A 25,004-nucleotide genomic window follows, 5' to 3' on the forward strand; every position below is an offset into this window, starting at 1 on the left:
GTAGAGCTCGCAAGTTAAGTATTTCAATGTACATTTCACTTAAACTTCAACAATTGTTTTCTGTGCTAGCTACAGTGAGGGGAAAAAGTATTTGATCCCCTGCTGATTTTGTACGTTTGCCCACTGACAAAGAAATTATCAGTCTATAATTTTAATGGTAGGTTTATTTGAACAGTGAGAGACAGAATAACAACAAAAAAATCCAGAAAAACGCAAGTCAAAAATCTTATAAAAATGATTTGCATTTTAATGAGGGAAATATGTATTTGACCCCTCTGCAAAACATGACTTAGTACTTGGTGGCAAAACCCTTGTTGGCAATCACAGAGGTCAGACGTTTCTTGTAGTTGGCCATCAGGTTTGCACACATCTCAGGAGGGATTTTGTCATTAAGGTTTCGAGGCTGACGTTTGGCAACTCGAACCTTCAGCTCCCTCCACAGATTTTCTATGGGATTAAGGTCTGGAGACTGGCTAGGCCACTCCAGGACCTTAATGTGCTTCTTCTTGAGCCACTCCTTTGTTGCCTTGGCCATGTGTTTTGGGTCATTGTCATGCTGGAGTACCCATTCACGACCCATTTTCAATGCCCTGGCTGAGGGAAGGAGGTTCTCACCCAAGATGTGACGGTACATGGCCCCGTCCATCGTCCCTTTGATGCGGTGAAGTTGTCCTGTCCCCTTAGCAGAAAAACACCCCCAAAGCATAATGTTTCCACCTCCATGTTTGACTGTGGGGATGGTGTTCTTGGGGTCATAGGCAGCATTCCTCCTCCTCCAAACACGGCGAGTTGAGATGATGCCAAAGAGCTCCATTTTGGTCTCATCTGACCACAACACTTTCACCCAGTTGTCCTCTGAATCATTCAGATGTTCATTGGCAAACTTCAGATGGGCATGTATATGTGCTTTCTTGAGCAGGGGGACCTTGCGGGCACTGCAGGATTTCAGTCCTTCACGGCGTAGTGTGTTACCAATTGTTTTCTTGGTAACTATGGTCCCAGCTGCCTTGAGATCATTGACAAGATCCTCCCGTGTAGTTTCTGGGCTGATTCCTCACCGTTCTCATGATCATTGCAACTCCACGAGGTGAGATCTTGCATGGAGCCCCAGGCCGAGGGAGATTGACAGTTCTTTTGTGTTTTTTCCATTTGCGAATAATCGCACCAACTGTTGTCACCTTCTCACCAAGCTGCTTGGCGATGGTCTTGTAGCCCATTCCAGCCTTGTGTAGGTCTATAATCTTGTCCCTGACATCCTTAGAGAGCTCTTTGGTCTTGGCCATGGTGGAGAGTTTGGAATCTGATTGATTGATTGCTTCTGTGGACAGGTGTCTTTTATACAGGTAACAAACAGATTAGGAACACTCTCTTTAACAGTGTGCTCCTAATCTCAGCTCGTTACCTGTAAAAAAGACACCTGGGAGCCAGAAATCTTTCTGACTGAGAGGGGGTCAAATACTTATTTCCCTTATTAAAATGCAAATCAATTTATAACATTTTTGACATGCGTTTTTCTGGATTGTTTTGTTGTTATTCTGTCTCTCACTGTTTAAATAAACCTACCATTAAAATTATAGAATGATCATTTCTTTGTCAGTGGGCAAACGTACAAAATCAGCAGGGGATCAAATACTTTTTTCCCTCACTGTACATCTGGAAAATGTAAATAAAATGTGAATATTTTCTTTAACATTCTGTGTTTTGTCCATATTATTTTTTATCATTGAGGCATGTTAATAAATGCTTTATTAAAGCTTTATGAATTATAAAATATAATTGACATTTCATTGACTGCAGATAATTCATATACAGTGCATTCGAAAAGTTCAGACCCCTTGACGTTTTCCACATTTTGTTACGTTACAGCCTTATTCTAAAATGGATTCAATTGTCATCAATCTACAAACGATACCCCATAATGACAAAGCAAAAACAGGTTTTTAGAAATGTTCGCAAATGTATTAAAAATAAAAAACTGACATGTCACATTTACATAAGTATTTATACCCTTTACTCATTACTTTGTTGAATTACCTTTGGCAGCGATTACAGCCTCGAGTCTTCTTGGGTATGACGCTACAAGCTTGGCACACCTGTATTTGGGGAGTTTCTCCCATTCTTCTCTGCAGATCCTCTCAAGCTCCGTCAGGTTGGATGGGGAGCGTCGCTGCACAGCTATTTTCAGGTCTCTCCAGAGATGTTTGATCAGGTTCAAGTCCGGGCTCTGGCTGGGCCACTCAAAGACTTTCAGAGACTTGTCCCGACGCCACACCTGCGATTTCTTGGCTGTCTGCTTCGGGTCATTGTCCTGTTGGAAGGTGAACCTTCGCCCCAGTCTGATGTCCTGAGCGCTCAGGAGCAGGTTTCATCAAGGATCTCTCTGTACTTTGCTCCATCCATCTTTCCCTTAATCATGACTAGTCTTCTAGTCCCTACCGCTGAAAAACATCCCCATAGCATGATGCTGCCACCCCCATGCTTCACCGTAGGGATGGTGCCAGATTTCCTCCATACGTATCCTTGGTTTCATCAGAGCAGAGAATCTTGTTTCTTATTGGTCTGAGAGTCCTTTGGGTGCCTTTTGGCAAACTCCAAGCGGGCTGTCATGTACCTTTTACTGAGGAGTGGCTTCCGTCTGGCCACTCTACCATAAAGGCCTGATTGGTGGAGTGCTGCAGAAATGATTGTCCTTCTGGAAGGTTCTCCCATCTTCACAGAGGAACTTTGGAGCTCAGTCAGAGTGCCCATCGGGTTCTTGGTCACCTCCCTGACCAAGGCCCTTCTGCCCCGATTGTTCAGTTTGGCTGGGCGCCCAACTCTAGGAAGAGTCTTGGTGGTTCCAAACTTCTTCCATTTCAGAATTAGGGAGGCCACTGTGTTCTTGGGGACCTTCAATGCCGCAGAAATGTTTTAATACCCTTGCCCAGATCTGTGCCTCAACACAATCCTGTCTCAGAGCTCCACGGACAATTCCTTCGACCTCATGGCTTGGGTTTTGCTTGGACATGCACAGTCAACTGTGGGACCTTATATAGACAGGTGTGTGCCTTTCCAAATCATGTCCAGTCAATTTATTTTATCACAGGTAGACTCCAATAAAGATGTAAAAACATCTCAAGGATGATCAATGGAAACAGGATGCACCTAAGCTCAATTTTGAGTCTCATAGCATATGGTCTGAATACTTATATAAATAAGGTATTTCAGTTTTTTATTTGTAATACATTTGCAAACATTTCAAAACATCTGTTTTTTGCTTTGTCATTATGGGGTATTGTGTGTAGATTGAAGAGGAAAAATTGTTATTCAATCTATTTTAGAATAAGGCTGTAACATAACAAAATGTGGAAAAAGTCAGGGGGTCTGAATACTTTCCAAATGCTCTGTATAGACCTTTAATGTTGATATTATAGATCAGAGTAGCAAACTGCACAGTTAATTACCATGAAGTGCTTAGCTATAAATGCTTCATGAATGGGAAAATAGACTTGACTTTACATTGACTGTATGGAATTCATACATAGACCCATCATGTATAGACCAGTACGGCCAACTTAATTGTCATGTGTAGGAGGGCTGTTAATGAGTTACAAAACAGTTATGATATGACCCACAACTACATGCTTTGATCTGTTAAATGTACTCTGAGGATTCATCCCTCTTGGGATCTTCATGAAGCACTGACCTCAGTGAGAAGAAGAAGTTAAGTCACGGGTGTATACTGGCCAGAGGGGGAAATGGGTCTGGTGCAGGCTATATGTCAACATACATTTATTTTGGCGTATTCACTAACACTGGTATGACAGAAGCACACTTTTGAAAAAAGCCATAATAATGACACTACGCAGTCATTGTAATGATGCATCTATTAAGATACCTAAATATGACCTCTTACATAGCATGGCATGAATGCGCTACAGATTTGCTTTGGATATATTTCATCAATCTTTAATATGCGGTTGGGACCTGTTATAACACATTCATAAAATGCTTACAGATGTGTAATGAATGCATTATGGAACATTTGATCTCATGAAACATTTGCTCTCAAATCCAAAATGCTGGAGTATAGAGACAAATGTGAAATTATATATTCACTGTTCAAATACATAATGCTTTTAATACACCAGACGTATGCCCTTTTAAAAAAAATCGCACACAAGTTAGGATAGTTTATTTGCTAATGACAGCATGCACTACCCCGGTCGGCCTTCAACTTGAGTTTCACAATGAGAGGGGGCAGCAATGAGCTAACCTTCAAAGTCACTTCCTGGAGTAGCTCAAACTGCACATGTTATGTTCCCATGTGACGCCATCTTAAAGGCCTTTCGTTTTCTACGATTATCACGTCACATTGTTCGATGTTACCAAATACAAATCTTGATAACAACTTGGCCAGATTGTACGATTTGCTTCAGTTCTGTCGTCACATTCTGCGATTGGCTTGCGAGGCTACTTCAGCTGCAGTGGTGTATTTGATCTGCGTTTGTGCCAGCACCAGCAGCGCAATCGTCAATTGATGCTTATGCTCTGGCGAAGTGTGTTTGGAAAAGCTGAACGTAGCAATGCTTTTTAGAATTAGTTTTCACATAGAAACTTTATATGTCCGAACTCAAATAGACTTCAGCAAAACATCACCAAAATAAAATGTTTATTTTGTTTGCTGATTTTGTGCATTTATCAAATTCCCATCAGGTAGCCTGATTTCAGATGTGTCATCGAACTAATATATTAATCTGACTATTCACAATAATAATATTATTGTGTGAATACTCAGTGTCGGCTGTGTTTTTATTGATCCGTCACCTGGATCGGCTCGTAACACCAGCCACACTACACAATTAAGGCAAATCAAATGCAACACTTCCAGAACTTTGTCGGAGCCTACAACTGCACATAGTGGTACTTAATCGGCAGATCTAGACCCTGCCACACTGAACGAGCCAAGACGTCCGAAAATTGTTTACAACCTAAGAATTTGCAGACAACGTGGACATTTTGTCTGGGATGACATAATCGTGCCATAAGACGGCTAAAATCGTACAGTCTGCAAAGGTCTTAACTGACTTCATTTGGCTTCAATGCGCTATTGAGTCTTCACATAGGAATCGTGTCACGTGATCGATGGCTTTGTCCATTCATATATACTGTACAGTACAGTCATTGACACCCATACACTCAGGCAAAACGCATGCAGCAAAAGGATACCCAGAGCTAAACTATTACCTTTCTTACACCAACTGCAGCTATGTTGCCTTCAATCTCTTGCTGATGGAAGAAATTGAAGCGCTTTGATGTTGAGAATACAATTCTACAAGGTAAGATATATCAGAGACACGGTCACACAGTTCAGGAGGGGTTTGGGGACACTAACAACTTTCCAACAACCCCCCCCCCCCCCAGCCTTGATGACAAAGAAGTCAAGTATAGGTTTTAGGTCAAGGATTATTGAACCCAAATCCCACACCCAGCCACTGCTGCCTTTGAGAGTAATTTAAAAAAAATCTGATCTTAGTCCTAAATAATGGAGGACGGGAAGAGTTTCCTTTAGACTACTTGTGTACACTGCCTTGGCTCGTCATTAGGCATGTTTTGATCTGCTTTCACAGGCTCAGTAAGAATTTGATATTTGTGTTTTATATGATCATGACAATCATATCCCACACACTCACAACAAGTATTGATGCTGATTTTCATCAACAGTGAAGCATATCAGTTTTTTTTACCCTGTTGATTTTATTACAGGACAACATTGACTTGGAGTTGTTTTTGGAGGAACCGAATGCAACTCAGAAACACACCTTTAGCATCTCCACCGTCCACTGCAGGGGCTTCAAGGTCGAACACACACACACACACACACACACACACACACACACACACACACACACACACACACACACACACACACACACACACACACACACACACACACACACACACACACACACACACACAGTCAGAGACAGACAGACATCATACACACCTAGTCGACTCAGCATCACCTTTTGATGGCCTTGCCTTACCTCCAGAGCTATTTGTAGGTAAAACATGAAAGTGGAAGGAAAGCCCATGTCCACTAATCCTGTTGAACGTTGAGATTGACAGACTGACTGACTACAGAGTAACATCTAACAATACCATCTCTCTTTTCAATGTTCTATTTGAAAATATAGAGCTTGTTTTAGATCTGGTGTGGTTTCTTCTCAGTGTGGGATGGTGCAGAAAGATAAGGGTTAGATGGGAGGCTGCTTGCTGATAAGGAGTCTGTGTGTTTCATGGGCTCAATATGTTCCGCACAACAACAGTATACAACCACACACACACGTCGCAAAGAATGACACAACTTCTGCGAAAGAAAGTAAACTATGGTCTTCTTTATTTTTTTTTGCTCATTTTAATATATCTATTTATCCGTTTTTTCTACATACGAGTCATTTAAAAGTATGTCGTCATGCTTTAGGTGCAGCTTCAGAGTGGGAGCACATGCAAGATGGTGGTCCGGGTAGAGATTGCACAGCGGACGTGGGGTGAGGAGGAGTTCTCTGACCACCGGAGTGGACCACTAACAGTCACCAATCACAACGCGGTCAGGGCGGCCGACCGTCTTGACCAAACGACTGGGGACTATAGACCACTGGGACCACTAGGCTATAGGGTTGCAGTTCAGTTTCTTGGAAATAGTTTCGACCTGTCCATTTTGGGGGACGGTTTGTGTCATGACATCATCGATTGACATCTTTAGTGCAGTCAAAAAAAATAAGGATCATACTATAGAGAAGCAGGCAGTCTTTAAAGAAAGTTTCAGATAGTCAGTTTATAAAGAGATTACGACAAGGGGGGGAAACAGAGGGGGGGAGCCATTATTTTTGCTCCCGTTCCTGGTTGGGCCTCATTAAAAGGGACGTTGGGGGTTATATTGCTTGTGACCTTGATCCAGTTCTCTTGGCTGAGGCCTGCATCGTGGCATGATTCCCCCTCTGTCGGTGGGGATAGGGGGACGTACATGATTCAGAACATACATTTGTATCACAAGGACACAGCAACAAAGGACATTTGACTTTTGCTCTACAATGACTAGCAAATCTCTGGCCGTTGCAGTGAAAGAACCTGACTAGCTTTAAAAAAAAATAGAAAGAAAAAAAAAGAGTTCTAAGTAAAGGACAAAAACAAATCAAATACATCCCAGTGGTTTCCTGGGGGGGGAAACAAGAACTAGACAGCGAAGGAAGAATAGTTGCACAGGCATCACATTTTTAACCAGTATTAATCCTATCCCCATCATTCCACAGCAATATAACATCAGAGAGGTTCACAATATTTACACCTTGGTAATCAACAGCTACAGAAATACTGAAAGATCCCGACAAGTAAGATTCCATCACAAAGCTGGAATACAACAGAACACAAACCCATCGTTTTATACAAATAAAATAAAATTGGTAAAATGAAAGTACAATAACTAAAACATTGTAATATTTTAAAATCGGCAATTTGTGTGTGAGAAACACAGGTGTTAAAAAAATAATTCCCCAATTTGTATTTTGTTGCTCAAAAGAAAATTGTGGGGAAACACAAGGACATACTCTTTGGTGAAGATTCCACAGCAATCCCCAATATCCTGTTATGACGTTTATCGAGCTGTGTCATGCGCACACACACACTCACCTCACTCTAGACATACACACAACACACACAATGCTGGGACTCAAACCAAAACACCTTCCCCTGCTGTTTTGAACCAAATATATTGGATATAAAAATACACTAAGTAAAGAATATCTCATATCAATTCCTTTGCAGCGTGTCGGTTCAAATTGTGGTTTGTCACTGGCCATCAAGTGCAACGCACAACGTTCAATAATAAACAAATGTACAATGCTGATAATTCAGGTATATGACCAGTCTATAAGAGAGAACACACAGGTAATACAGTAGCGAGTTGTCATTACTGGCATCCAGAGTTTATCATGTTGTAGAAATAGTTGAAATAGAAAAGATTAGCACACGGCAGACAGTGGAGAAGAGGGCTTATAGGAGTCCCAGGTATATGGACCAATAGGACTTGGAGCGAGCATACACAGATTGGTCATTTGGTGGGTGGGTGGTACCAAACTCAACTTTGTAAAAACTCTCATGCGTTTCTTTGTGTTCCCTTGGAAGTTTACTCACACAATGAGCAATCAGCATTCGTGTTGCCTTTAAAGGCCCAGTGCAGTTTTTCCTGTGTTTTATATCATTTTGTACAACAACTGATTAAACTAACACTAGAAAAGTGTGAAAAAATGTTGATCAGTGTTATTTCCTGATAGTTGCTGGTTGAAAATACAATCTACACAGTACTTTTTAATCAGCAGGTTTGCATGGGCGGGAGTTTCGGCTTTCCATGGTGACATCACCATGCTGTAAATTGGTTAATAGACCAATAACAAAGAAAGTTCCAAACCTCTCTGCCAATAACAACTAGTTTACTCCAGACAGTCCAACAAAATTCTTGCTTTTTGTTAAAAATACATTTTTGCCCATTTTGATGGAAATCTTTACAGTAAGGTACTTAATTGTTACCCAGAAATGATTTGATATTGATATAAAAACGGCTGCATTGGGCCTTTAAAAGGTATTTAAATGATGACATACGCTCTTCCCAGCTCTCTATGAATGACATATGGACTACTTTACACCTTCATAACAACCCCAGATTGACACAAGATGTGTTATGTCATGTTATGTTGTGTAGCATGACCATGACATATCAAACTGAGGTTGTTAACATAAGCATTTATAAATGCCCAGGGCATGGATGCATAATGTCCATGAGGCTCATGCTTATGAAGGTGTAATGTAGCTCCTATGCAGTGTCATTGATGGAAAGACTTCATTCCTGTCATTATCAGTTGCAGTGTAATCCTTCAATCCTCAAAAACAAAAAGTTGCAATTCTAAAAACAAAGCCCCTCCCTCCCCAAAAACAAACACATACAAAGAGAGAAAAATGATTTGAAGCTGCCTGTGCAGAAATAAGATGCTGGCATTCAAAATTCACTCGAGGAGAATCCTGGTGGTTCCCTACCAAATCAGCTCTGCAGACCTCGGAGACAGTTCCCATGCAAAGCCATGGCTTAAGTCAATAAGAAAAAAACGTGCAATCCCCTAAACTCCCTAGGCCAAAGGACTCGAGGGGAATCATCGACAGCCTTCACCAGGGCCCCTGTTCAAGTATGGAATAGGAATGGGAATGGTTTCAATGACCAACAACGTCATCAAATAAATAAGCGTAAAATGTTCACAAGAGAATATTTCAAATGAGTGATGATTCAATGACTGTAACCACCATTTTGGATGAGTATTTAGCATCATGTCCTATGTGCATTTAATACAGGGGCAAGAATGTAATAAAATTGGAAAGGAAAAGGTCAAATCTCACAATACGTAAAAAAATACACCATGAAGTCATACGGCATTTGGGCTTCCTAGTGTAATTACATTTAACTGAAATGGAATCCGGCCAATCATTGTACATTCTAGTTACAGAAGTACTTACATAGTAACTACATGGTATATGGACAACCTCATGTAAAGTCTTACAACAACAACAACAAAAAACGACTAAAAAGGATTCCAGTTTAAAATACGATACATTTTTATTTCCATAAGGACATAAAAAGGTATTTGAATTTTAGTTGGTTTAAAACAAACAGACACAGCAAGTGATGACGTCACAGCGATGAGGAATGAGAGCGGAGGGAGGTGGCCAGAACCACGTGCATTATTTCTCACACACACGCATGTACGCACACACACACACACACACTTGAAGTCTCAGTGGCTGGTAGTTTCGAAGAGCCTCTCTCAGGTCTAGAGAGGGGGGGTTGGGGTGCGGTGGGTTGAGTGAAGAGGTTCCCCCCTAATCGCCCGATCAGGAGTTGAGGGAGAACTGGTCCTGCTCGATGGGCTTCTTCACCCAGGCCCCCAGGCCCGACTTGTGGAAGACCTTGATCAGCGTCTGCTTGGCGTTGTGGTACTCTACCGCCGCCTCCTTGGCGTCGTGGTACGAGCTGGGCTTGGACACCTTGATCCTCAGTGTGGATGACAACTGGCGTGGGGAGGGGAGCAAAACAGATGTCGAGATAAGCAGAAGACTACTTTGAATAGGATGTTGAGGAGCAACTTGTACAGTGCATAAACGTACAACCACTTGATCTGTGCTTTAGCTGGTCTTAATGTGTTGTGCTGCCCACATCCTCTGTGAGTAGTGTTGATAGTCATAAACACTAATTCAAGGAGAGCCATTGTGGTGTGTGTGTGTGTGTGTCGAACCATTCCGTACCTTGGAGTGCAGGCGAATAAAGCGGCTGTAGAGGGCGTGCTTGCAGAGGCGCGAGGCGCGCCCCATGTCGTCTTTGCCCGTGGTGGCGTTGATGACCTCCAGCGCCTGGTCGCCCACCGCCCAGTTCACGCTGAAGTTGGGCGCCTTGCCCGGCTGCCTCGCCTCTGCGTTGCTGATGCCTGGAATCACAGATAGCCATTTCACTCAGCAGCTCTAACTCTGCCTTCTAACAGTGAGCACGCAAATCTGAGCCAATGGGATTCAATGACGAGCCCAGGCATTAACTCTGAAAGTTAACCCCCCTTTCTAAAAGCAAGCAAGCAAGTCTAACCAACCGCAAATGTGACTCATGCCCGCTTTATCCTTCTGAGAGCAAGGCATTCGCTCTGAAAGAAAACATATGACTCTTCAGGTTTTGGTGAAGGCTTCTCATCGTGGTTAACTCGAGCCTTTGCTCCACAAGCGAGGGCACGACGGGTCAAAGTCGCAAGTCTTTGTACAGTCCTTGTCCTAGCAGCATCTGTCAGAGATAGCGTTAAAAAAATACCCATCAAAACATGATGCTGCAATGTCCACCGAGTGTGTTTGGGATAAAGCCTCTATTACAGTACATGTGCTCCTCCAAGCAGGGGCCTAGAGAGAAGATAGATTGGAGGCATAAATCCTTCTTTCAGCGGAGGGTGTTAAACGCCTCGGTTCCTTTCTCTTCTGCAGTGCACTGGGCTGCCTGGCTGGGGGATTATGATTTAAAAGGGCTAAATGCTGAGCGTCCACAGCGCAAAGCTCCTTCACGGCAAAACTCCCTAAAGCGGAAAAAAAGTTAATAACCCTCCCATTATCTCTTTACCTGCAGTTCAGGGAGTCATCGGAGGGGACAGAGAGGAGGAGGAAGAGGAGAGGGGGTAAGGTAGGCGAGAAGGAAGTTGAGCGCACCAGTTGGGACGGCTATTGCATTGTGTGAGATCTGGAGGGAGATCAGGGCCACGTTCATTCAGGCACACCGTAGCAAAACATTTCAAAGCGCTGTGCAATGGAAAATAAAGGACAATATGCTGTTACTAGGTAGCCCTCACCCTGCCTTAGCCCCTACCCTGACAACAGGTGTAGGAGGTGGTTTGGACAGTGGGATGGAAGGGGGAATGCAAATTATTTTAGCTGTATGTGCTGTAGAACGCATAGCCGGTTCCAAATGCCACAAAACAACTTGACAAAGGAATATATAATGAAATATCACAAAGAAAAAGCCTGGAGTCGAATAAACATTGTGAGAGTATCTAAACAGATCTGACCTTATAACAAATGGTTGCATGGATTCCACCGATTTGGCACAAAGGGCATCAAGTTATCCAAATTCACACAGGAAGGGTAAGTAAATGTCACCTCAGATGACAACTGCAGTGTTTCAATAAGACTACGGTAGGAGACCTATCTATGTGATTACCCATGGTCCTGCTGGGTATTTACCGTAGACATTTATACATGATTGGTGTTTACCCTTGTGCCTACTGTGGGTTTGCCCATGGAGTCACAGTGTCCGGTTGCATTGGTCTTCACAGAGAAAGCGTGAGGAAACAGACAAGAGGCCAACTAGCCTCCTCCTAGCCACCTAAGCAAAGTGTTGAAAGTATCGGAGTGTTTGAATGTGCATGCGGTGGTACTTCAGTTAGTCTAGCGTGTGTGTTCCTTGGCATGAGAGTCTACGCCCGTGTCATGGTCATTAAGCACCAAACGGGTGAAAACGGGGAGGGACTGAAACAGGAAGGGACTACCTTAGACTCATTTTTGTTTTCTGTTGCAAAACGTTTTAAAACATGTTCTGTTGCGTCCCCCAAAATGAACTTGACCCGGAACGCATGAGAGTCTAGACGCTAGAGTATCGGGGGGGGGGGGGGGGGGGGGGGCAAAGAAGTAAAGGAGTGGAGGTTTAAAGGTGAGGGTACTGACCGCTCAGTAGAGGCCTGTTGAGGCTGAACTGTTGGGGCAGGTCCTCGATGTCGGCAATGCGCTGGTACATAGCCCGGGAGAGGTGGTCGGCGTGGTACAGGCTGCCCAGGATGATGCTGGAGAAGTAGATGGGCTCCGTGAAGTAGCTCATCAGAGAGCCCTGGATGCCCAGCACGTTCCATCTGCAGCAGAGGGACACACACGCATAAGTACAGACACACACACTTACACACACGCGTACATACAAGTGCGCACGCATAAAGACACAAAAACGTACTCACACACAAACGCGCATACACACACACGCGCGCACACACACACGCACACACACACACACACACACACACACACACACACAGGAATGGCTGCTCCGACTCGGAACGATCCAATTCCATTTATTTCCCCCTACATTCTATGTTGTTACATTAGCCGTCCCATCTTTCCCATACATTTCCTTCCACATGCTCTATGAAGCTATACCAATTGCCTTGGAGAGCGACAACTTCGAAAAGGACACACACAAGGCAGACCATTACCAGATGACAGAAACAAGACCCTGACAAACAGCTTTGATAACTGCCGCTCCTGTCTCCTTCTGACCCGAGGCAGTGTGTGTGTGAGAGTGTGTGAAATTAAGCCACCGACTAGAATCGCAGTCAGACATGAGTCTAGGAGACCACTCGTTTTCCAGTAGCCCCCGGCAGGGACGTCTTCCATATGCAACGGGGGGGTTGATAGTTGGACTGTATCATTACTGTTGTTCAGTCCCTCCACCCACCCACCTTATTTGATTTACGTGATTTTGCCCCTTATGATAGAAGCTAAACTCAGTGGCCATGGAGGCTCTGGGGCGCACAATCAAAAAACATACCACTGCTCTTTTCCAAAAACATGCATGCGCGCACACACACACACACACACACACACACACACACACACACACACACACACACACACACACACACACACACACACACACACACCCCACCAACGCACCACACGCACACACTTGAGTGTTCTGAAGGGAGAGTGGCGATAAAGCTCAAGTGATTGGGGCTTTTGAGGGCCTTCATAATCAGCTGCTTTATCAAAGAAAAAGCAACTCTGGAGAGTAACACTTCTAATGAGCCAGGAACAGGAGGGAAGGAGCCGTAAACCAGACCTCCATCTTGTACCTTAGCGCCGCTGGGCAGGCCATGTAATCCAAGGAGAAAGGTGTAAAAAACACTGAAATTGCAGGGCTAAGTCAAACAACGCTAGTGCATTTAGATAAATAGCCATCGCTGAGTCATTAATCATTCATACAGGAAGAGATGGCAGGAGGGCCATTTTTTTCCCCCCTCACCATTTTGTTGCAATGGTTAGGTTAGGAGAGGACCTGTTGTGTAGAGAACAAATGGAGGATAGTCTGTTCTGTGCTGTAAAGTGGTGACACTTTCTATGCCTTGCTCTAATCGGGCTATGAGCTAGGTTAGCCGTTAGTGCACTTTTCCCCTCTTTTTTTCCACCTTTAACCAGGTAGGTCAGTTGAGAACAAGTTCTCATTTGCAACTGCGACCTGGCCAAGATTAAGCAAACCAGTTCGACACATACAACAACACAGAGTTACACACGGAATAAACAAACATACAGTCAATAATACAGTAGAACAATCTATAAACAGCATGTGCAAAGGAGGTAGGATAAGAGAGGTAAGGCAATAAATAGGCCATGGTGGCGAAGTAATTACAATATAGCAATTAAACACTGGACTGGTAGGGTGTGCATGCTACCTGTATACTGTCATCTCGTTTTCTTTTGACTTTTAGAGTTACATAGTATAATAGCAATGCCATTAATGCTTGCTCAAAAACATTGGAGGAAAGGACTAGGAGGGAGAGTTATGGAGTAGATTGCGTCGTACATTAACGGGGAGGGATAGATAGCTGTGCCTTGACTGTGGACAGTGAGCAGGGTTGTGGGCTGACTGCAAAAACACCTGGGTTGGACCCCATCAATTCAGCTGCCCCTGATATAGCCTGAATCAAATAAGACTGGGCCTGAACAAAGTGGGATACACAGGATTACTAGAAACTAAGTGCTATCATCTACAGTATCAGTCAAGTTTGGACACACTTAATCATGCCAGGGTTTTTCTTTCTTTATAATTTGTTTTGTATTGTAGAATAATAGTGAAGACATCAAAACTATTAAATAACACATATGGAATCATGTAGTAACCAAAAAAGTGTTAAACAAATCCAAATATATTTAATATTTGAGATTCTTCAAAGTAGCCACCCTTTGCCTTGATGACAGCTTTGCACACTCTTGGCATTCTCTCAACCAGCTTCATGGGGTACAGTAGTCACCTGGAATGCATTTCAATTAACAGGTATGCCTTGTTAAAAGTCAATTTGTGGAATTTCTTTCCATCTTAATGTGTTTGAGGCAATCAGTTGTGTTGTGACATGGTAGAGGTGGTATACAGATGATAGCCCTATTTGGTAAAAGACCAAGTCCATATTATAGAAAGAACAGTTCAAATAAGCAAAGAGAAATGACAGTCCATCATAACTTTAAAACATGAAGGTCAGTCAACTTTGAAAGTTTCAAGTGCAGTCGCAAAAACCATCATGCGCTATGATGAAACTGGTTCTCATGAGGACCGCCACAGGAAAGGAAGACCCAGAGTTACCTGCTGCAGAGGATAAGTTCATTAGAGTTACCAGCCTCAGATTGCAGCCCAAATAAAGAGTTAGAGTAACAGACACATCTCAACATCAACTGTTCAGAGAAGACTGCGTGAATCAGGCCTTCACGAATTGCTGCAAAGAAACCACTACTAAAGGACACCAATAAGAAGAAGAGACTTGCTTTGGCCAAGAAACACGAGCAATGGACATTAGACTGGTGGAAATCTGTCCTTTGGTCTGATGTGTCCAACTTTGAGATTTTTGGTTCCAACCACCGTGTGTTTGTGAGACGCAGAGTAGGTGAACGGATGATCTACGCATGTGTCGTTCCCACCGTGAAACATGGAGGAGGAGGTATGATGGTGTGAGGGGGCTTTGCTGGTGACACTGTCAGGGATTTATTTAGAATTCAAGGCACACTTTACCAGCATGGCTACCACAGCATTCTGCGGCGATACGCCATCCCATCTGGTTTGCGCTTAGTGGGACTATCATTTGTTTTTCAACAGGACAATGACCCAAAACACAACTCCAGGCTGTGTAAGGGCTTTTTTTTTATATTTTTTTTTTTATTTCACTAGGCAAGTCAGTTCAGAAAAAATTCTTATTTACAATGACGACCTACACCGGCCAAACCCGGACGACGCTGGGCCAATTGTTCGCAGCCCTATGGGACTCCCAATCACGGCCGGTTGTGATACAGCCTGGATTCGAACCAGGGTATCTGTAGTGACGCCTCTAGCACTGAGATCCAGTGCCTTAGACCGCTGCGCCACTCGGGAGCCCTATTTGACGAAGAAAGAGTGATGGAGTGCTGCATCAGATGACCTGGACTCCACAGTTAGCCGACCTCAACCTAATTGAGGTTGGGTGACTGTGGTTTGGGATGAGTTAGGACCGCAGAGAGAAGGAAAAGCAGCCAACAAGTGCTCAGCACATGTGGGAACTCCTTCAAGACTGTTGGAAAAGCATTCTTCATGAAGCTGGTTGAGAGAATGCCAAGAGTGTGAAAAGCTGTCATCAAGGCAAAGTGTTCGAAGAACCTCAAATATAAAATATATTTTGATTTGTTAAAAACATTTTTGGTTACTACATGATTCCATTTGTGTTATTTCATAGTTGTGATGTCTTCACTATTATTCTACAATGTAGAAAATAGTAAAAATAAAGAAAAACCCTTGAATAGGCCCTCCATCTTGGCACTTCCCCACTGTTGCAAAAAGATTTTGGAAGCTATAGAAATGCATTTATTAATGTAACATTTGTTTTTGCCGCATTTATTCTATTACAGACACCTTAATGCATAATTCTATTATGTGAGCTAAACATAAAAATAAAAGATTAAGAAATACATAAATATTTTCCTTAAAGTATAATTTGTTGAAAGTATAATATCCACCCTGCACAGCCAGAAGAGGACTGGCCACCCCTCATAGCCTGGTTCCTCTCTAGGTTTCTTCCTAGGTTTTTGGCCTTTCTAGGGAGTTTTTCCTAGGGAGTTTTTCCTAGCCACCGTGCTTCTTTCACATGCATTGCTTGCTGTTTGGGGTTTTAGGCTGGGTTTCTGTACAGCACTTTGAGATATCAGCTGATGTACGAAGGGCTATATAAATAAATTTGATTTGATTTGATTTACTAAGGTTACTGTCTCTACTACAACAAAAACATACTTAAATACCTGTAATTTTGTCCTTGAAAAATGTAATTGAAATACTGTAGAATTCCATTCAAAACCTGCTTCTTGGTTTTGTCTAGAAGGGTTACAGCTTTTGTCAAAATTGACTTTTCGTAGCAGGTTTCGGAGAACTTACAGAGAAGGTTAGGAGAATTAACGTAGCAGGTAAGGATAATTAGGTTAACGTTAGGAAAAGGGTTAGGGTTATCTAAAATACAAAAAATAATTCAACATTTGACAAAAGCTGTATGCGATCTAGAAATGACCCAGCTTCTTCTGGGGAGTCGCTTCAAAGCCTCTCACTGGCCAATACATAGAATCAGCAATACAGGGTTAATATACATCAGTGATTCATATGCATTAAAGAGGCAACGCTGAGTCTGCTATATGGGTGGAAGTGACTGATAGATACTCTACATCAATGCATGATATGTGTGTATGTGCATATGTTTGCTTGTGTTGGTGTGTGTGTGTGTGTGTGTGTTATTGTGTGTGTAGGTGAAGTTCTTTGTGGTAGCGGGTAGATATGCCAGAGCCCGCTGTCACAGCACACTGAAGGAAGACAGAGTGTTTGTGTGTGAGCTTGTCTGTCTGTGTGTGTGTGTGTGTGTCTCATAAGTCTTGACACCTCTTTATCTGTCTATTTCCGTGACATTACCACGGCACACATTGGCAGACACCACCGTAGCTTTATGGGTGAATCCGCAACCTGCACTAATATCAACCTAACGGACACCTTAACACAGACACCAATAGCCTAACTCTGGTTATATACTATAGCTGTGTCTACCACCACAACAGCTTACTGACTGTAAGGATTTGCACTTCCAAGTGCAAATAATGGGCAAGAATTTGAGTCAAATTCATATAAACTCTGTTTAATGTCCAATTAAATTGTTGAATTGAAACAAACTGAACCACCTACTTTTACATGGTGTCTCACAATCTTGCTGGCTTTGGAGGAGGATATGTGGTGAAAAGGATACCAAAAGGGGACACAAGGTCATGTTACCTTGCGATCTTGTCACTGCAGGACATGGTGAGCAGCCTCTCTCCCTGCAGCACCCCATCCCATGTCTGGATGGTGTTGCTGGTCCTCACAGGGATGGTCCCCTCCCCAGACTCTATCTTGGTCCTCAGCTGGCCCCGTGCCTTCCGGTTGGGGTGGCGGTCTCCTTGGTCTGTGGGACGGGGACAAGGAAAAGACAGATGGCTGAATGGATTAACCCTAAACCAGTTTCTGTCAGTTTCTGTATTTTCTTTCAAATGTATCACATAAAATCAAAATTTTCAAGAATGCGGTCAATAAGCCATTGATGATCAGTACCAGGCAATATATAAGCAATCCTGGCCGCCTGTACACTCTTAACACAGTAGATTTTATATTATTTTATTTGACAATTTAAAATACATAAAATATTACACCAGGCAAAAGATACATATACCAAAATTGTTGAGGATACATACACAAAAAAGTCAAGATACTTGTTTCCATTGTGGTCTTCTAGGGCATGTGACACCAAATCATCTCGACAGTGCAAAGGATACAAAAGACAATAACTTTAAATACAACTTCATTGTATTAATCACAGCATTTCTACATGTTGGAAAGTAATTCAAAAGGCTAACAGGCCTAATCAATCCACTGACTAATTGTACAAGGGTATTTCCTTTTGTGTTTTTGCATATGCCGGGAAACAATGTGACAGAAGCATTTATATGTGACATATAAAGGGGGTGAGTAATCAGAGAGCGAGAGAGAGAGAGAGAGAGAGAGAGAGAGAGAGAGAGAGGGCGAGAGAGAGCAAACATGGACAAAGACCACCTAATTAATAGACTTGTTGAAATGGGTTTGTAACGCGCATTTGGACATCCGAAATGAAATTCTAATTAAATTAAACCAGGCATAAGAGGAAAACATACAGGAGTTAATTGAATAAAATAAACAAGCTCCGATATGGAATTCTCAACGAGCGTAAGATTAAATAAAAAAATGTGTCGGGCCAGCTAAGTGAGGGGAATGGAGACTGAGCTGACGTGCGGGGTTGATTGAGTCTGGCTGTCACATGGGACAAGGTCACTAAAGATGGCATGCCACCAAAACTAATGGGACGGCCCTATATGTACACGATCAGAATTTAAGGCATTGGCATTATAAGCTTACAGTCGTATGGAATCAATGAGTGAATCACAATAAGCCTTGCATTTAAAAGATAGTTCAGCGAATTGCATTCGGTTAAGAACAAGAAGCGTAAGGTCGGAAATGCTGCTCCGTGTTTAGTGTTTATGTGACGGAGTATCACAAATGTATCAATGAGTAGAAGATAATTAGGCTTCATATAAACTTAAGGGCAGAACGCATTCACATCGAAAAAAAAAAGCATTGCGCAGGTGCTGGATAGCCAGACATATGCACCTGATGAAGAAGGCAGGAATCATGCCGTCGTTGTACATTGTGGCACAGAAGGGTCAGCAAGAGGTTTGGTAACATCTACTACTGTCACAGGTAAGCGGGGAGGAGGGTGCGCCTCATACCTTCCATGCCGGCCTCATGCGGCGAGAAGATGCGTGCGTCGCCGCAGGGCGAGGTGCTGATGTAGAGGTGGAACTGCACGTTGTCCTTTAGCCGGTAGCCACGCTTGTCACAGCGCATGAATATGGACTTCTGCTGCTCCTCTTTGTTGTTGCTAGGTGACAGAGGGTGAAAGGGGGGGGGGGTGTAAAGTGTTGGCAGTGGCTCCAAATGTCACAGAAAATAAAAAAACAACTAAAAGAATCAGCTGAAACAAGAACAAAAAAGGAATGCCATGCTGCAATTGAAGCAACATTGCAACAGTGAACTCAATTTTACGACTAAATACAAATTCAACTTTTACTAGAACTTCACTGACCCACTGAAGGCTTCAACAAACAAACTCTAATCAAAATGGGAGCCATTTTGTGTGTTTGTGTTTTCAATGGCCTAACTTCTCACCTTAGGAAGTGCTCCAGCTGGGCGTAGAGGTACCGGATGAGGGAGCGGCGGGCGATAATCTCTGCGTGGCAGTCGTTGAGTGCCAGGCCGCGGTCGCTCATGTACTCGCCGTTGATGCACTTGGTGCCCGTGGAGACGCAGATCACTTGGGCCTCTTTCACGTCTGTGCCTGGGGGTGGGGATCAGAGAGGTTCAAAATTCACCTTTACATTCAATAAAATCCATTTGTATTTATTGTTTATCATTATTCCATTTCATTGACATTTTATTGTATTTTTGATAAGGGACATGTAGGTTTTTAGAAATATGTGCATGTGTGTACTTGTGAAATTACATTTTTGTAAATTGTATGGAGAAAATTAGGCTTACATAGCCAATGATAAACAGCAGCATCAGTCATGGACATGGACCCCTCAAAAGGAAGATTTTGATATGCACCCAGATTGACAGGTGGTGCTAAGAAGATGAATTTCCTCCCATCTACACACATTAGCCTCCTGTAGACAGTATGGCTGGGGTTTTATGGTCTGTACAAATCTAGTGGTGTACTCTTCGGCAACAGCAACGCTCCGAGGGTGGAGAACGTTAAGTTTTCCCATTTGGCGGAGTAACAAAGCGTACCTGTTGTCATGACGACTCCCGCCAGGACTTTCCGTCGCGCGTGGGGCGAGGTGAAGTTGTCCGTCAGCTCGCTGAACTTGTCCACCACCAGGCGAGAGACGGCGTCAGCGAGAACCTGTAGAGGTGAGACACGCAACACAACAAGCACAGGCTTCAGGTAGGGGCTGCCTGTTTGGAATTAGTTTATCCTTCCCAAATCCTTAAACATCAAAGCCCTAACTTAAACCTAAGATTAGCATCTAGGGGCAACTTCATCATATTCCACCACACGCACACATGTCAGAGTCAGCCATGTGGACTTACTAAGCAGAGTAGACATTATAGACCCTCAAGCACTAGTCGTCACCTGTCAGTGTATTCACATACACTATATACAACAAAAAGTATGTGGAAACCTCTTGAATTAGTGGATTCGGCTTTGCTGACAGGTGAATAAAATCAAGCTCACAGCCATGCAATCTCCAGAGACAGACATTGGCAGTAGAATGGCCTTAGTGAAGACTTTCAGTGACTTTTAATGTGGCACCCACCATCATAGGATGCCACCTTTCCAACAAGTCAGTTTATCAAATTTCTGCCCTGCTAGAGCTGCCCCGGTCAACTGTAAGTGTTGTTAATGTGAAGTGGAAACGTCTAGGAGCAACAACAGCTCAGCCGCTAAGTGGTAGGCCACACAAGCTCACAGAACGGGACCGCCGAGTGCTGAAGTGCGTAGCGTGTAAAAATGGTCTGTCCTTGGTTGCAACACTCACTACCAAGTTCCAAACCAAGTTCCAAACATCAGCACAAAAACTGTTTGTCGGGAGCTTCATGAAATGGATTTCCAAGGCCAAGCAGCATCACACAAGCCTAAGATCACCATGCGCAATGCCAAGCATCGACTGGAGTGGTGTAAAGCTAGCCGCCATTGGAGTCTGGAGCAGTGAAAAAGCGTTTTCTGAAGTGATGAATCACACTTCACCATCTGGCAGTCCGACAGACGAATCCGGTTTGGCAGATGACAGGAGAACGCTACCTGCCCCAATGTATAGTGCCAACTGTAAAGTTTGGTGGAGGAGGAATAAAGGTCTGGGGCTATTCTTCATGGTTCGGGCTAGGCCCCTTAGTTCCGGTGAAGGAAAATCTTAACACTACAGCATACAATGACATTCTGGACAATTCTGTGCTTTCAACTTTGTGGCAACAGTTTGGGGAAGGCCCTTTCCTCTTTCAGCATGACAATGCACCTGTGCACAAAGCCAGGTCCATACATCAATGGTTTTTTGAGATCGATGTGGAAGAACTTGACTGGTCTGCACAAAGCCCTGACCTCAACCCCATCGAACACCTTTGGGATGAATTGGAACGCCGACTGCGAGCCAGGCCTAATCGCCCAACATCCGAGAAGAGTGGAGGCTGTTTAGCAGCAAAAGGGGGACCAACTCCATATTAATGCCCATGATTTTGGAATGAGATGTTCGACGAGCAGCTGTCCACATACTTTTGGTCATGTAGTGTTCTGCCTGAAGAGAATAGAACTTAAAAAGCATGCAATGAAACTGGTTTGAGACTGAAGTACATCTAGTTGTTTTTAGCATGTGGTTCCCTTCGCCATACGAAAAGAAAATCCACTTTCCCTTTCACTGAAAAAAACATGGTGAAGAATATTAAGGATAGAAATGTGAGTTGTCCTCATTTGAGCCAAAAGTCTTATACAGTCGGCATATATAGAATCGAATCTCAGCAGGAACTTCGAGTGGACTTAATACATCTCTTTTCCTTGACAGTGGCCGCTCCTTTTGCTCGCTTTTATCCATTTACTAATACAGAGGAAAATGATTACAGCCAAGGAGAGGCAACGGCTGAATAGGCACAAATTAAAAAGATTAGTCCAAATATTACTTCCCCAGTACTTCAGAGTCACCCAGTTGGAGTGGGATAATTTGACTTCTGGGAATTGGTTGCAGGCAGCAAAGAAACGTGTGGACGTCTGTGTTATCCTTCGTGGAACAAAACAGCCACCCAAAAACAGTGAAACAGTTCCATTCTGGCAATAAAAAAACAGAGTACTCTATCACTCATGTTTTCCTGATTTTCCAATTAGCCCTGTCCATATGGAGCGACTGCTTCAGCTGGGTTGAAGGTACATTTAATAAATATTAACCGACAGAGAATTAATAGACCAATTAGTGGGTGCAGCATCGTTGACACGAGCTGCCCGGGTTGAAGGAAGCAGACCGATGACAAGTGGAGGGAGAGTAAAAGAAAGAAAGTGGGAAATGTTCCTCGGGGGAAAAGACAATCGAAGCCGTTGACAGTGTGCCCCACAAGCTGGTTTGCTGTCCAGACGGCACTATCTCTGCACACACTGGCACGACTTTGACAGTCACTTCTGTGATGAAAAATCCCAAACCAATCCCCATCCTCACCCCCCAATTTATATAAAACTGAACCAGCGCTAGAATATTGACAGTCTTTGGAAAGGGAGACCTTCTTTGAGAACCTTTAAGCCTGGGTTTACACTCCACCAAGCATTCCAAGTAGCAAAACTCAGTGTGGAGCCCTCCGTGTGAAAGTCACAAAGTGGTTACGGCGCACGCCTAGTGGAGTGCAAATCCAGCCTAAGGGAGGGAGTGGATCTAGATGCAGTCTGACTTCCAGCTACAACACCCCGATAAACCGTTACTGAGCCCTAGCCCTAACCACGGTCTCAAGCCCTAGACCCAGCTCTCTCCCACAACAATGTGTGAGTAGCACTGCATCATCATATTACATTTGAAGCAAAATCACATTCGATATCAAAAGTGTTTCTCTATACCAGAGTGTTAAAAACAACATCTTCAGAAATAGTGATTTTATTTAGGCTAACAAGTGATGTAAAACATGACTTAACTAAAATAATTGTATTTCAAGTTTCCTATGGGATTAACCCTAACTCTAAACTCTGAGAACCCCCGACAGTGCTTCAACTTGAATAGGTCTCACATCTAGGTAAGAAATACCCTGGACAGTCAATATTGGTTGTTTCAACACAACTAAAAAAAGGAAATGCTAAATAAGATAGAGGTATGATATTGCCTGGTGTTATCTCAGCTGCCGATTAGGGGTGGCCAATTAGGAGATGTGTAAATAGATGTCTCACATGTATACACAAACGTTTCACTACTGAAGCACTGCACATTTTCATATCCTGTCTCATCTTCTATCATCCGTCGGGCCTGATCATTTCATCTTAATTTTCAATGAATGTCAAATCCAGCGATGATTGGCAAGAGAACTAAACGTTCCAGTGGGGACTTTCATAAAGAAAATATTTCAAGATATGAGGTAGTAAAGGCATGCGACTGATACTGGGATTCTTTAGATTAGCTCAAAGGCATTGCGATTAAAAGGCTTTCAGATGTTGTCATTTGTAATATCCAAAAAGGATATCTAACTGACATCAACAAGAGGGATATTGTTAATTCCAGTAGTGAAAATACCTCTGTGTCCTCAGAGCTTTAAAACTACATAAGCCTATTGAACGTTTTCCCAGTTTAAAGTATGACATAAGAACTATTCTCAAACACTCAAATTCTCAGCAGATTGCTTTCTTTGACCAAAACATATCCAGATATTCCTAAATGTGTAATGCACTCCCATTTAAAATCCCAAATCACAACAGTGTTTGAGAAAGCCTTGCATAAGTGTTTTGGCTTCTGGGGAAGCTCTGATGCCTTTGCTCAGTGCCTGAAAACTTTCCATGTAGAGTATAAAACACTCTTTCCCATTAAAAATGGTCAGTGACTGCAGATTCTATGTTCTATGTCCTGTTTTAAAAGGGCCTTGACTGGGGGCAGAGTTGGCTTGTTCAGAGGGACCAAGGTTTGGGCACTTACCTGGGGTAGGTGGAGCTGCAGTCCCTCTCTGGGGATGGGCTGTCGGGAGGGTGTCTGGTCCAGCTGCATGTTGAAGAGGGCTGAGAGGGCTGCCTGGGCGGCCCGGGCCTTGGCCAGCTTCTTGTTTCGTCCAGAGCCCTCAAACTGCTGCGAGTCCACCGACACCTGCATGACAAAGTTCTTGGCGTGGCTCTCACCGCTCTCCGACACAAAGTCGTACTTGAGGCCCGGCCTCAGCTCGTTGAGGATCATGACGGGATTCTTGCCGCTCGAGTTTGAGGTGAAGGAGGAGGGAGGGGGCAACGGCGCCTGGGCAAGGTTAGCACCTGGCGTGGAGGGCAGGGCATACTCTCCCAGCGAGTTTAAGGAGCCGCTGCCATTGGATCCCAGGTAAAAGGAGTCCTCGGGTGGTACGGGCGTCTCAAACCCATTGAAGAGCATGTCTGGGAAGTCGGCCTGATCGGATGTGAAGTCCGTGTTGACTGTCAGTGTCCGGCCCATAGCCAGGTGCGCCTCGGAGGCGTTGGGGAACTGGACAAACGAGCGCAGGGCCTTCTCTGCCGCATTCAGCTTGGCCTTCTTCTTAGTCGGACCTGAGCCCTCGAACAGTTGTCCGTTGACCTCAACGGTCATGACAAACACGGGAGCATGGACCGGACCTGTTTGAGACAGCAGCTTATACTGTAGCCCCGGCTTGATTTCATTCAGCTGCATAAGGGCATTCTTTGGTAGAACCGGGCCCGGTGTTTTCTTACGCTTCTTGGCCCGGAACTTGGACAGCGTGTGGCCATTGTTGCCCTCCTCTAGGGGGCGCTTCCTGCTGCCCCCGCCACTGCCATTGGGGAGCTGCTCGCCTACAGCTGCCCCCTCTTTGGAGGAGACGTTGTCCAGGTTACGGTTTTCCTTAACGTCGGTGCTGCTCGAACCTGCGG

The 25,004-nt window shown here is 43.8% G+C and overlaps 1 protein-coding gene across 5 annotated transcripts in view; it reads right to left on the bottom strand.

Moving 5' to 3' along the window:
- Window positions 1–6,357: 6,357 nt before the first annotated feature.
- The window catches only part of adarb1b (adenosine deaminase RNA specific B1b), a 190,697-nt gene continuing 172,050 nt past the window's right edge, over window positions 6,358–25,004 (bottom strand). For 3 of the 5 annotated variants that reach the window (XM_045704425.2, XM_014164287.3, XM_014164284.3), the window contains 8 exons: window positions 24,073–24,998; window positions 20,216–20,330; window positions 19,595–19,763; window positions 19,156–19,307; window positions 17,633–17,801; window positions 12,271–12,452; window positions 10,327–10,505; window positions 6,358–10,092 (listed from right to left, as the gene is read on the bottom strand). In XM_045704425.2, the coding sequence (XP_045560381.1) occupies window positions 9,916–10,092; window positions 10,327–10,505; window positions 12,271–12,452; window positions 17,633–17,801; window positions 19,156–19,307; window positions 19,595–19,763; window positions 20,216–20,330; window positions 24,073–24,998 (2,069 nt within the window). In that variant the 3' untranslated portion in view covers window positions 6,358–9,915. The remainder of the gene's footprint in view (window positions 10,093–10,326; window positions 10,506–12,270; window positions 12,453–17,632; window positions 17,802–19,155; window positions 19,308–19,594; window positions 19,764–20,215; window positions 20,331–24,072; window positions 24,999–25,004) is intronic. The other 2 variants (XM_014164286.3, XM_014164285.3) reach the window with 2 other exon arrangements.

Source organism: Salmo salar, chromosome 21 (genome assembly GCF_965601325.2).
Source record: "Salmo salar chromosome 21, fSalSal1, whole genome shotgun sequence".
Classification (NCBI taxonomy): domain Eukaryota; kingdom Metazoa; phylum Chordata; class Actinopteri; order Salmoniformes; family Salmonidae; genus Salmo; species Salmo salar.